Source organism: Mytilus galloprovincialis, chromosome 14, assembly GCF_965363235.1.
Source record: "Mytilus galloprovincialis chromosome 14, xbMytGall1.hap1.1, whole genome shotgun sequence".
NCBI lineage: Eukaryota > Metazoa > Mollusca > Bivalvia > Mytilida > Mytilidae > Mytilus > Mytilus galloprovincialis.
Window position 1 is genome coordinate 34292204 of NC_134851.1, and position 12599 is coordinate 34304802.

Sequence of the window (12599 nt, forward strand, 5' to 3'; positions counted from 1 at the left end):
TCTGTAGATGAAACATACTATCATTCAATATTTATTTTTTTTAAGTTGAATATAGATATATATATATAAAAAGTTCTTACAATAGGTTTAACTGGTTATTATACAGAAGTATATTTTATAAGTACAAACGAATCTAAACCGAAAATTGAGACTTAATTTATACACTCCAAAGTTCTACAGAATTAGCTAGCTTTGATATTTTAGCATACGTGTCAAAATTAACTTGGTATGTTTTTTACTTTAAAATATATTTATACTGACTGAAAATAAATCTTACAAACTTCTCAATTTGGAATTACATTTTAGTTCGAAAACATTTTAAAAAAATGCTTTCTCCGAAAATAAGTATGCTCGCTTCATTTATAAGGGAAAAACCCAAGGTCGAAAATTGAGGCGATTGTTTATATGTTGCGAAGGAGAATGAATCGTTGAAAGGGTTACAAAAATGGATAGAAAACCAGGGCATTTGACTAAAAATCCACAAGATGCAGTTAATGCACTGAATTGGGTAAAAGTAGGTGTTTTCTATGACACTAAGGAAGGTTATTTTTACCCATATCCTGAAGAATCCGGGTCCGTTCGCGCCCATTCACGTTCGCACCCACTCATGTTCGCCCCCTTTCACTTTCACACCCTACATGTTCGCGCCCAATTTTAATTGGTTTTGTGTTTAATAACTATAGCTTTGTAATCAAGTTTTGGCAAGTGTATTCTTATATTTGTTGTCATTGTCTCAAAATAAAGTGAGACAGCATTTTTTTTTGTGTTGAATAAATCTTAATCATGTTTTGAATAGTGTATTGTCAGAGACATATAATACAATTACTATATGTATTATATGTCTCTGGTATTGTTAAAAAAAATAATTCTTTCTAAATAAAGTGGGATTCTGTCAACGTTTTTTTTTTTGTGTGTTGAATCAATTTTTATCATGTTTTGGTTATTAATAGTGTATTGCTATATTTTATTGTTTCAGATCAAAGGGACCAAGCTGTTAAAACAATTATCTTTTGTTCATTTAAAATCTTGAATTTTTTACTTACACCAAAGCAATTTTATAATTTTACAACAACAATCATGATTTTCCAATTATTCAACTGGAATTTAAATTAAAATTGGGTGCGAACGTGTAGAGTGCTAAGACCTTGGGTGCGAACATGAGACGTGCGAACGTGTAGGGTGCGAAAGTGTATTTGGCACGAACAAACCTGATACCTATCCTGAATATGTTTAAAAAGTAAAGAATGATGATCAATGATCATCAATGAATAATTAAATTAGATAAAACAAAACAAGAAAAATAGAGGTGATGGACAGGAGACAAAAACCCAGGATTAAGAGGGCTGAAGCAGGAGTAAAAGGGGTAGGACCAGGAATTAGGGCGGGGTAACCGTAACTATGGGGGCAGGATTTTTTTACATGAGAATGTTATTAATTGCCTATTTGGACCTAGTCCAAATAATTATGACGTCTGGCAAGGCTATTTTAATTTTTTTCTGGGGCACCTTCCTACGACGGCATCCCAGAAAAAAAATTAACAACCATTTTAAATCTAAAATTGAACTGAATTGGCTATAATTATCTAAAATCATCTGGTGTCAGATTTCACCTGAATCCCTTTCCTTTGATCATGTTCAATCTATTTAGATAGATATAGAGCATCTGAGATCATTCGGGTGCAGGACAATTTAAGGAAAAATTTTGAACTACTTGTACATGTACCAGGGGACATTTGAGCGCCGACATTAGAGCCCATTTTAGCTAAAATCGGTTAAAAACCAGGCGCTAAAATGGGTTCTACTTTGGCACTAAAACCTCTGATTTTTGTTCGCTCAAATATCCTATCAATGCGCTACAATATCCTTTGCTGGATCATTCCAAGTTTTTGGTGGTTATACATATTGTATTGTATGATTGTAAACGACTAGACAATTATTCAACAGAATCTAAATAACATGAATTAGGCCAAATAAAAAAAAAAATATGTGTGTTTCCTATTATCATACCCTCCCTATTTTGTCAAGCTAAAAAATAGCCAACCCTAATTTTTTTTTATCATTTTTCAATAAGCATGCAGTGTTTATGTCAGAATGTTCCTCACATAGACTCCATGTAAAAAAAAAAGGTAAAATAAAAAAAAAATCCCTACCTAACTACCCTATTTTTTTCTAAGATGTAATAGGAAACACATACATTATTTTTTTGTTGGCATTTAGATATGAAGATATGGTTTGAAGATAAAAACTCACATTTATCTTATCTGATTTTAGGTAGTTGGTGTTGGCAGTGCCTGTGTAGGTAAAACTTGCCTTGTCAAGCATTTCTGTGAAAGTAAGGTATGTTAGTCGTAACATTAAGAATTACTCTCCCAATATCCTTCCATACTTACTTATGGAAAGAAAAAAATATCCTGAGAAATCAAAGTGACACTGTCTGCACCCCCACTCAAATCTGCTATGTATATTTACATATATTTAAATTGTATCTCAAGTGTTGTAAAAATAAATGGGGATACAACTAAAAATCATCTCAACCTTGTAATGTCAGTACTTGAACAATATATATACATGTATAGGAGCAGGACTGCTCATTATTAAATTCATTGTACTATAGTTAAACAGATAATATATATTTATATATATATATATATATACATGTACATGTAAATGTTATACATTTTTTGGTACGGTACAATAGGTGATACATGTATACATAAAATTGAGAATGGAAATGGGGAATGTGCCAAAGAGACAACAACCCAACCATAGAAAAAAAACAACAGCAGAAGGTCACCAACAGGTCTTCAATGTAGCGAAAAATTCCCGCATCTGGAGGTGTCCTTCAGCATGCCCCTAAACAAATATATACTAGTTCAGTGATAATGAACGCAATACTAATTTTCAAATTGTACACAAGAAACTAAAATTAAAATAATACAAGACTAACAAAGGCCAGAGGCTCCTGACTTGGGACAGGCGCAAAACTGTGGCGGGGTGAAACATGTTTGTGAGATCTCAACCCTCCCCCTATACCTCTATCCAATGTAGAAAAGTAAACGTATATATCTCTCTAAACAAACCTATTATAGTCATTTGTCTTCAGTTGAGATTTTAGCATATAATTCTTGTTAATTTTTTTTTATTTAATCATTTGTTATAATCAAGGATTTAAATTTTAACTATTTACTAGCTATTTTTATTCTTACAAATCATGCAAATTATTCATCATTTGAAGAAAAAGAACCCCACTGACCACTGATCACCACTACCATACAGAATATTTTTTAAATTTATATTTTCATTAGTGATAAGTTAATGAGGGGAGACACATATAACTTTGAAAAAAAAATAAAATTTTGAAATGGGAGATAACTCTAAGCTAGAGGCTCTAAAGAACCTGTGTCGCTCACTTTTGTGCATATTAAACAAAGATTAACACAGATGGATGCATGACAAAATTGTGTTTTGGTGATGGTGATGTGTTTGAAGTTCTTACTTTACTGAACATTCTTGCTACTTAGAATTATCTCAGTCTATCTATAATGAATTTGCCCATTAGTAACAGAGGAAACTATTTTGTAAAAATTTACAAAAATTTACCAAATTAATGAAAATTGTTAAAAATTGACTATAAAGGGCAATAACTCCTTAAGGGGTCAACAGACCATTTTGGTCATATTGACTTATTTGTAGATCTTACTTTGCTGAACATTATTGATGTTTACAGTTTATCTCTATCTATAATAGTATTCAAGATAATAACCAAAAACAGCAAAATTTCTTTAAAAATTACCAATTGGGGGGCAGCAACCCAACAACCGGTTGTCCCATTCATCTGAAAATATCAGGGCAGATAGATATTGACTTGATAAACAATTTAACCACATGTCAGATTTGCTCTAACTGCTTTGGTTTCATAGTTATAAGCCAAAATCTACATTTTACCCCTATGTTCTATTTTTAGCCATGGTGGCCATCTTGTTTGGTTGGCTGGGTCACCACACATATTTTTTAAAATAGATACCCCCAATGATGATTGTGGCCAAGTTTGGTTTAATTTGGCCCTGTAGTTTTAGAGAAGAAGATTTTTGTAAAAGATTACAAAAATTTATGAAAAATTGGTAAAAAATGACTATAGTATAAAGGGCAATAACTCCTTGAGTGATGAGAAAAGCTCACTTGGCCCTTTTGGCCAGGTGAGCTAAAAAATTAGAAATTAGATTGATATCTGCCAAACAACATACATGAATTACAAATGTGGAGACTTAAAATATCTCACATTCATTTTAACAGACTATTAACATTGTGAACATAAGTGACAACTATCCAAGTTCTATCGATTTTTTTCAATTTTAAATTATCTGTGCTCACCTGGACATTTTTCATCACAACATATTGCCTGCCTGGTTATAAATTAATTTGTCTAAGATGATTTATTTTACCTACATGTATTAAACAACATCAAATTTAGGAGGAACTCAGTATATTTGAAATAGCAATATATCAATGAATCAAGCATCTTTTTGAAAGATATGCTTAGAAAACTATATATTCCTTTTTTACAGTTCAGTGCAGGTTATCAACCTACAGTTGGAGTAGATTATGGTTTTAAAATCCAACATTGTGAAGGCATAGATTGTAAGTGGTATATTTTCAATTATTTGACTGATCATGGGTTAATTACCTCTAATTTCTGTACGCAGAGCCACACAAATCTTCAGGCTTTTATTTTAGACTGTTTTATTATTTTTTGATTGGATTTCATATATTTAAAATCCTGTGGAATAATTTTTTACAGTGGTTACAAATACAAAAACTGTCTTTCATGGAAACTTGAACTCATGGTTTTAATGAATACTGTCAATAACTCAGACGAAAAGAAATTTATATTCATATGAAATTTATGGTTCATCTACAAACACACCAAAAGCATGAAAAAATGTTTCCCACGAAAATAGAGGAATCCAAAGAAGATTTGATTATCCACCTTTTGATTTCAAATAATGTGATTTTAAAATCTTATATTTTAAAACATGATGTGCGAAAAAAAATTGACATATACATACAAAGGGATTCAGAAATAAGATTGTCTAATTTTATTGTCTAGCCTTCGACTTTAGTCGAAAAAGCGAGACTAAGCGATCCTACATTCCGTCATCGTCGTCATCGGCGGCGTCCACAAATATTCAATCTGTAGTTAAAGTTTTTGAAATTTTAATAACTTTCTTAAACTATATCAACAGACAACTTGGACAGAAGCTTGTTTATGATCATAAGAAAGTATCCAGAAGTAAATTTTGTAAGATTAAAATTCCATTTTTTCCGTATTTTACTTATAAATGGACTTAGTTTTTCTGCGAGGAAACATTACATTCACTCTGTGGTTAAAGTTTTTAAAATTTTAATAACTTTCATAAACTATCCATGATTTGTACCAAACTTGGACAGAAGCTTGTTTATGATTATAAGATAGTATCAAGAAGAAAATTTTGTAAAAATAAATTTCCACTTTTCCGTCTATTTTACTTATAAATGGACTTAGTTTTTTTGCCAGAAACAAAACATTCACTCTGTGGTTTAAGTTTTTAAATTTTTTATAATGTTCCTAAACTATCCTGGATTTCTACCAAACTTGGACAAAAGCTTGTTTCTGATCATAAGATATTATTCAGAAGTAAATTTTATAAAACAAAATCCACTTTTTCTGTATTTTACTTATAAATGGACTTAGTTTTTCTTCCAGTTAACATTACATACAGTCTGCAGTTAAAGTTTATAAAACATTTATTAGATTCATAAACTATCCTGGATTTTTACCAAACTTGGAAGCTTCTGTCAATCAAAAGACAGTATCGAGAGGGAAATTTTTATTGATGTTTTTCCTCATTTTTGTTGAGTCTGCGATTAACAGCAAAAGTAGGCGAGACACTGGACCGTTCCGCGGAACCCTTACGAATTTTTATTATATTAAGACAGAAATTTAATCATTAAACATAGATACACTATTGACCTTATAAGGGAATAACTCTTATCAGAGAGATTTCCAAGTGAAAAAAAAACTCAAACTGAAGACAACAAGAAAATAAAATCATATTATTTTTTACACTGTTTATATTTATCGGTAATCGTGCATACAATTCAAATATGATTTATTATACTGTACAATATTTTTAGTGAGAGTCCATCTTTGGGATCTATCAGGCAGTACAGAATACATTGATGTAAGAAATGAACTTTACATCCAAGCTGATGCTATTTTTATGGCATTTGATGTGACAAACCAAGCCACATTTGATGCCCTGGACTCATGGCTTAAAGAAATTCAAAGATACACAACTGGTACACCAGATCTCATTGTTGTAGCTAATAAGGTTTGTTATCATTAAGGATGTACTTAGGTGAGGTTTTTGAATTTGTTTCAAATGTTCGGACTCCTTGATTTTTTTCCATACAATACAATGTAAAATATTTTGCCCCATAACACCCATTTATTTTTTCATATAAGACTATAAATAGCTCTTAAAAGGTCATTTACCAAAATTTTAGAAGATTCTTAATTTTCTTTCTTTTGTTTTGAGACTCAATAATACCAATGCAAATATAAGGTAAAAGTCCGAGTCAGCCTTTTCCCGCCATATTTTAATTCTAAAATATCTCGAAAAGGAGCTAGTCCATGACCTATCAATATTTTTAGCTTATTTTTATCCTTAATTGATGCTCTACCAGCTTATAGTATCAATTTTAACTTCTCAATTTATTAATTTTCACCTAACCTCACCTAAGTACATCCTTAATTAACTTAAATATTATAACAGTACACACAAAGCCATTTTGAATGATAATTTTATTGGATTTGATGATGCAACTTTATAACACCTCCTTTGATCATGTTGATTGTTTCGAGAAATCAAGCTGTATATACAATCTAAACTCAATTTATCTCACTGTTGTAGCCAATATTTGTTTAAAAGTTTTGTCTAGTTTATACAGGCAACATATACATTTATTACTGTAAAGTCAGAAATTATTGTGAGGTTTTTATTAAAGTCATAAGAAACCTCAAATCAAAAAAAATAATGCATATGTTTTTTTATAACTCAATGGATAGTTTTCATTATAAAACTTATGTACTTATAATTTTTTCTGAAGAAAATTCTTTAATTTTTTCCTATTTAGAAGAAGTTTACTTTATTTCAATTGCTTCCTGAAATTCCCCCAACATATTTTCCGTATGCAAAGTGACCTCAGTGTGACCCATCTCGTAAAAATCCGGTGATCACAATACGCATGGATATCCTTAAAATAAACTTTTATCTGAATTTACATGCTAAACACGTGCTCAATTTCCGTGCTTTTTTGTTGATTTTTTGTTGATTGTTGACAAACAGGTGACAATCGTTAAACTTCGGCTTCAAAACACGAACTTTAATTACCTGCCATATTTTCACAACAACACTGACCAATTGAAAAAAAAATTGACGATTATATGAAATTTACACGAAAAAAATGATAAATTCGTGCACAGAAGACTAAGTTAATGCTGTTTGTATGCATTGGTTCAAGAATTGGAAGAACATTATTTTTCACCGGTCACTCATTTCTTATGACCTAAATTCGAATAATGCAAATGTGAAAATCACAATAATAAAAACTCACATTTTGATAACTAAAACATAGATCTGTAAGTAGACTTTTTAAATAGCAATAATTACAACCACATTCTATTTTTTTTTAAATAGCAGTAATAAATGCACGCAATATTAATTTCTGAATTGACAGTACATATTTGTAATTAATAATATTTTGTAATTCACAGACTGATTTAAAACAGAAAAGAGTGATTAGTACAAATGAATCAAAGAAATGGGCAAATCAAAACAGAATCAAGTAAGTGCAATGGATCTTTAGCAAAAAACATTGCTTGAATGTGATGCTACCTGAAATATTTTGATTAATGATTGGATATTGATGTGATGCTATAAATTCTAGATACTAGTTTGTATTAAAAAATCCTTTATGAAATAAGCAGGGAATTAACACTCACTTAGCTCAAACAAGGTTTGTTATGATATTTCACCACACCAGACAGTTGAATTTCAATATTTAATGATTTTTATCCTACTATTTCAAAGATTTGCAGAAAGTTTTGTTCTTGATATGTGATGTCATCAAACATGGTCGCCTTTTTTCAAAATTTCAATCAATCATTTGCCAGGAAGAGATATTTTCTTAGAATAGAAACAATTTTATTACACTGTGTAAGAAATGTGAAAAATAGCACAAAAATTGAAGAAAGAGGTATTATCTCCCTTTTTATAACATTTGATTGTGTGTTTCAAAATAAAAAAAAACCCATATCAAATTGAAGAGATTATATTGTATAAAAGAATTATAATGCAAAAAAAATCACTACATACTGTTTGCTCTATCAAAAATGATTCAAAGGGTTTTCTTACTGTTTTATAATGTTAAACACATGATTTTTCAGAATTTTGACTTTATCTTGTAACAAAATTTTAGATAACCCAGCAATGATTAGAATGAATTAAATATCTATAACCAATAAAATTGAGAACTGAAATGGAGAATGTCTGTAAAAGAGACAATAACATGACCAAAGAGCAAAAAACAGCCCAAGGCCCCTAATGGGTCTTCATCATAGCGTATAAATCCTGCGCTAGGAGTCCTCAGGACCAGCTGGCTCCTAAACAAAAATATGTATTTGTTAAGTGAAAATGGACGTCACGCTAAACACCAAAATATATATAGATGCACTGCTGAAACTTTTTTGTTGAAATTTCTTATCACATGTCATTGAGTTTTTATATGCAGAATTTATTTTCCATTTCAGATATTTTGAGACATCAGCAGCGACAGGGGATGGTGTTGATAGACTTTTCCAAGACATTTTAGTAACTATCATAGAACGGAAAAAACTGTGGAAAAAAGCTAATCCAACAGGCTGAAAACTGTCATACTAACAATTTATCAAATGCAAAAAAGGCAACAGTTACTTTAATAAAGTCATTGACAATTTATGAAGTCAAAAGATTATTTAACTGTTCAGTCTGGCCATCCTGATTAAAATACTCAGAACTTGTCTCCTGGTACAATTATATTTTCAAAATGATTGTTTAAATTGAAAATTAGATTTATCATGTTTATAGTATATATATTCATTTTCATTTTCTGCAATGTATTTTTTTGGGTTCAAAAATAGATCTAAAACTTTTTAATTATAATGAGTAAAAACATGTCTTAGAAGATTAATCAATTTTGTAGTGTAAAATTTTGTAAAGTATACATACTCTTTGTCATGTCACTTTATCAAAACATGCATAACGAATCATAGACACTTGTTTTTTTATGCTAAAGTTTAGACATTGAGTTATTTTTTATGATTTTTATAAATGGGTTTTAACTTAATTTTTTTTCCCATTTTTGAACACTTAATCCATTTTTAAATCATGTTAGGATAACAGCATAATTTATTTCAATAGTAACAACTCTTTCATAGAATTATATTGTATTGTAAATTCAGAAATTATTGCAGGCATTTATTAGTACATTTTTATTTTATATATCAAACTAAAAGGCAAGATTGATTATTTATTAAAGTTTCTTTATGTATCAGATACCAGAAAGCTAGATTTAATTAAAGCAAGACTTAACCAGTTGAGTTATTCACATTAATAAAAATCTTGCAATAATTTATGAATTTACAGTAATTTGATTTTTTTGTTATTTATATATATATATATATATTTTTTTTACTACAAAGTGCATTTTCATATAAATAAAGGATTTTAGTTAACTTTACTATGCAGTTAATTAATTTATTTAAGGAATGACTGTAATATCTTTTCTGTCTATGAAGAAATAACATTAAAAATGTGGTGCACACTGAATAACGTGCGTAGCATGTTATTTAACAGTGTGCACCACATTTTTTATGTTATTTCGAATAGACAGAAAAAATATAACAGTCATTTCTTATAATTTAATTCTAAATTCCATTTTAAACCGTAGAAAACCATGAAAAAACGTTGATGATGTCACGGTCACATGACTAAATTATGTCTATGGGCTCATAACAAAATAACGTCAGCCAATCAGAAGACGCGTTACATCCAAAATTAATTTATTTACTGATAATTCTGATAAGACTGCACATTATATACTGCCTGTTCCCATATTAGTGCACATTATTTATTACCTTTTATGGGTACACATCAATTACGACTTAATTGTTATGTGTACACTCCATTTATTGCATGTTTGGATATGAATGCACAACACTAATACTGACTGTTCTGATATAGGTGCATATCATCTACATGCCTTTTCTGACATGAGTGCACATCATATAATACCTGTTCTGACATAAGAGCACACATTTATAGCCGATTTTGTTCCGATATGAGTGCACATGATTTACAACCTGTTCAAACATAAGTGTACATTATATACTGCTTGTTTCAATATAAGTGCACATTATATACTGCTTGTTTCAATATAAGTGCACATTATATACTGCTTGTTTCAATATAAGTGCACATTATATACTGCTTGTTTCAATATAAGTGCACATTATGTACTGCTTGTTTCAATATAAGTGCACATTATATACTGCTTGTTTCAATATAAGTCCACATTATATACTGACTGATCTAATATGAGTGCACATCATATACTGCCTTTTCAATATGCATGCATATTATATACAGCCTCGTTCCCATACGAGTGCACATCATTTACTGACTGTTCCAATGTGAGGGTACATAATTTTCTGCCTTTTCCGATATAAATGCACATCATTCAATGCATGTTCTGATATGAGTGCACACACATTACTGGCTTTCTTACTATCTACTGTCTATTCAAATATAAGTGCTCACCATTTACTAACGATTTACATATGAATGCACATCATTTACTGACTTCTGATATAAGTGCACATCATTTACTGCTTGTTCATATATGAATGCACAACATTCACTGACTGTTCTGATATGAATGAAAATCATTTACTGTCTGTTCCGATATGAATGCTGACGATGCGGTATGGGCTTTTCTCATTGTTGAAGGCCATACGGTGACCTATAGTTGTTAATTTGTGCGTCATTTTGGTCTCTTGTGGAGATTTGTCTCATTTGCAATCATACCACATCTTCTTTAAACGACCGCATAATTTTTTTTTTTTGTTGTATTTTGCTATCACGTTGTCGTCAGCATTGTCTGAAGACGGATTGTTTCCAAATAACAACTTTTGAAAGAGATCAAAAAAATTTTAACACAATGTTTATAACCATAAAAGGAAGCTTGGGATTGATTTTGGGGGTTATGGTCCCAAAGGTTTAGGAATTAGGGACCCAAAGGTGGCCAAACACAGCATTTATTTAGTTTTAGGACAAAAAGTTGTGTATTAATATTGCAATTGTTCTGAAATTGTACCACAATGTTTAATACCATAAATAGAAGGTTGGGATTTATTTTCAGGGGTTTTTGGGCAAACAGTCTAGAAATCAAGGGCCAAAAAGGGGTCAAAAAGGGGTAAAAAACAAGCATTTTTCTAGTTTCAAGACAATAACTTGTGTGTAACTATATGGATCTCTCTGACATTGTACCACAAGTATCCCTATAACACAGGAAAGGCTGGAATTCAGTTTGGGGTTAATTTCCCTGAATATGTGGGAATAAGGGGCAAAAAACCCAACATTTTTCTAGTTTGCAGACAATAACTTGTGTTTAAGTGTATGGATCTCTATAAATGTTTACAAGAAGGTTCAATCCCACTAAAGAAAGGTTGGGATTGATTTTGGGGGTTATGGTCTCAATAGTTTAAGAATTAGGGGCCCCAAATGGGGCCAAAAATGATCATTTTTGTAGTTTTCAAATAATAACTTATGTTTAATTGTATGAATTTCTCTGAAATAAAACCACAAGTTCCCATACTATGAACGGACGGCTAGTATAGACTTTGGGGGTTATGGCTCAAAATGTGTCGGAATTAGGGGCAAAAAAGTGGGAAAACTAGGCATTTCTGGCCAATGGACAATTTAAAAGCAGTCTAAGGGAGATAATTCTAAAACATTTAACATACAATGTTGGGTATGTTTGGATTTACCTCCCTTACACTACTTGTATATATTGTATAAAGAAATGTCAGGTTTTGACCTAATTACAACAAAAAGGGTGGTGGTAGTTGTTTTCAATTTTTTCTTCCAAATTTCGCAAATTCCAAATTTTTGAAAAGTTTAAAGAAGAAATCTTTAATTGCACAATATTGCGCAATAGATTTGTAAGATCTTGATATTTGTTTTTTGTCAGAAACGCATATTATGTAAAAAAAATTGCTGGCAATCCAAATCAGAGCTGTATCAAGCTTGAATGTTGTGTCCATACTTGCCCCAACTGTTAAGGTTTCGACTTCTGCGGTCGTATACAGCTGCGCCTTGCTGAGCACGTGGTTACATCATTCAATGCCTGTTCTGATATGAGTGCACACCAGTTACTGCCTTTTCTTACCATCTACTGCTATTTGAACATGAGTTATTACCATTTGCTAACGATTCGGATATGAAAGCACATCATTTGCTG

The 12599-nt window shown here is 30.8% G+C and overlaps 1 protein-coding gene across 2 annotated transcripts; it reads left to right on the top strand.

Annotated features, from left to right (window-relative positions):
• Positions 1-363: 363 nt before the first annotated feature.
• Positions 364-9099, top strand: LOC143059817 (dnaJ homolog subfamily C member 27-like). 2 transcript variants are annotated; one of them, XM_076233387.1, is made up of 6 exons: positions 364-514; positions 2271-2336; positions 4565-4637; positions 6174-6370; positions 7816-7886; positions 8851-9099. In XM_076233387.1, exons 1-6 carry the CDS (start codon positions 446-448, stop codon positions 8963-8965), a joined length of 591 nt encoding a protein of 196 aa, XP_076089502.1. In that variant the 5' UTR covers positions 364-445; the 3' UTR covers positions 8966-9099. The 2 variants fall into 2 exon arrangements, with proteins under 2 accessions (XP_076089502.1, XP_076089503.1); XM_076233388.1 differs by lacking the exon at positions 2271-2336 and having other exon boundaries at positions 368-514.
• Positions 9100-12599: the final 3500 nt, after the last annotated feature.

What these genes read in the sequence shown, in the direction of transcription:
- LOC143059817 (XM_076233387.1), top strand. Translation starts at nt 446, where the DNA reads ATGGATAGAAAACCAGGGCATTTGACTAAAAATCCACAAGATGCAGTT. An exon ending in TCATTGTTGTAGCTAATAAG is followed by an intron (nt 6,371 to 7,815) that starts GTTTGTTATCAT and finishes TGTAATTCACAG; the next exon opens with ACTGATTTAAAACAGAAAAG. An exon ending in GCAAATCAAAACAGAATCAA is followed by an intron (nt 7,887 to 8,850) that starts GTAAGTGCAATG and finishes TTTCCATTTCAG; the next exon opens with ATATTTTGAGACATCAGCAG.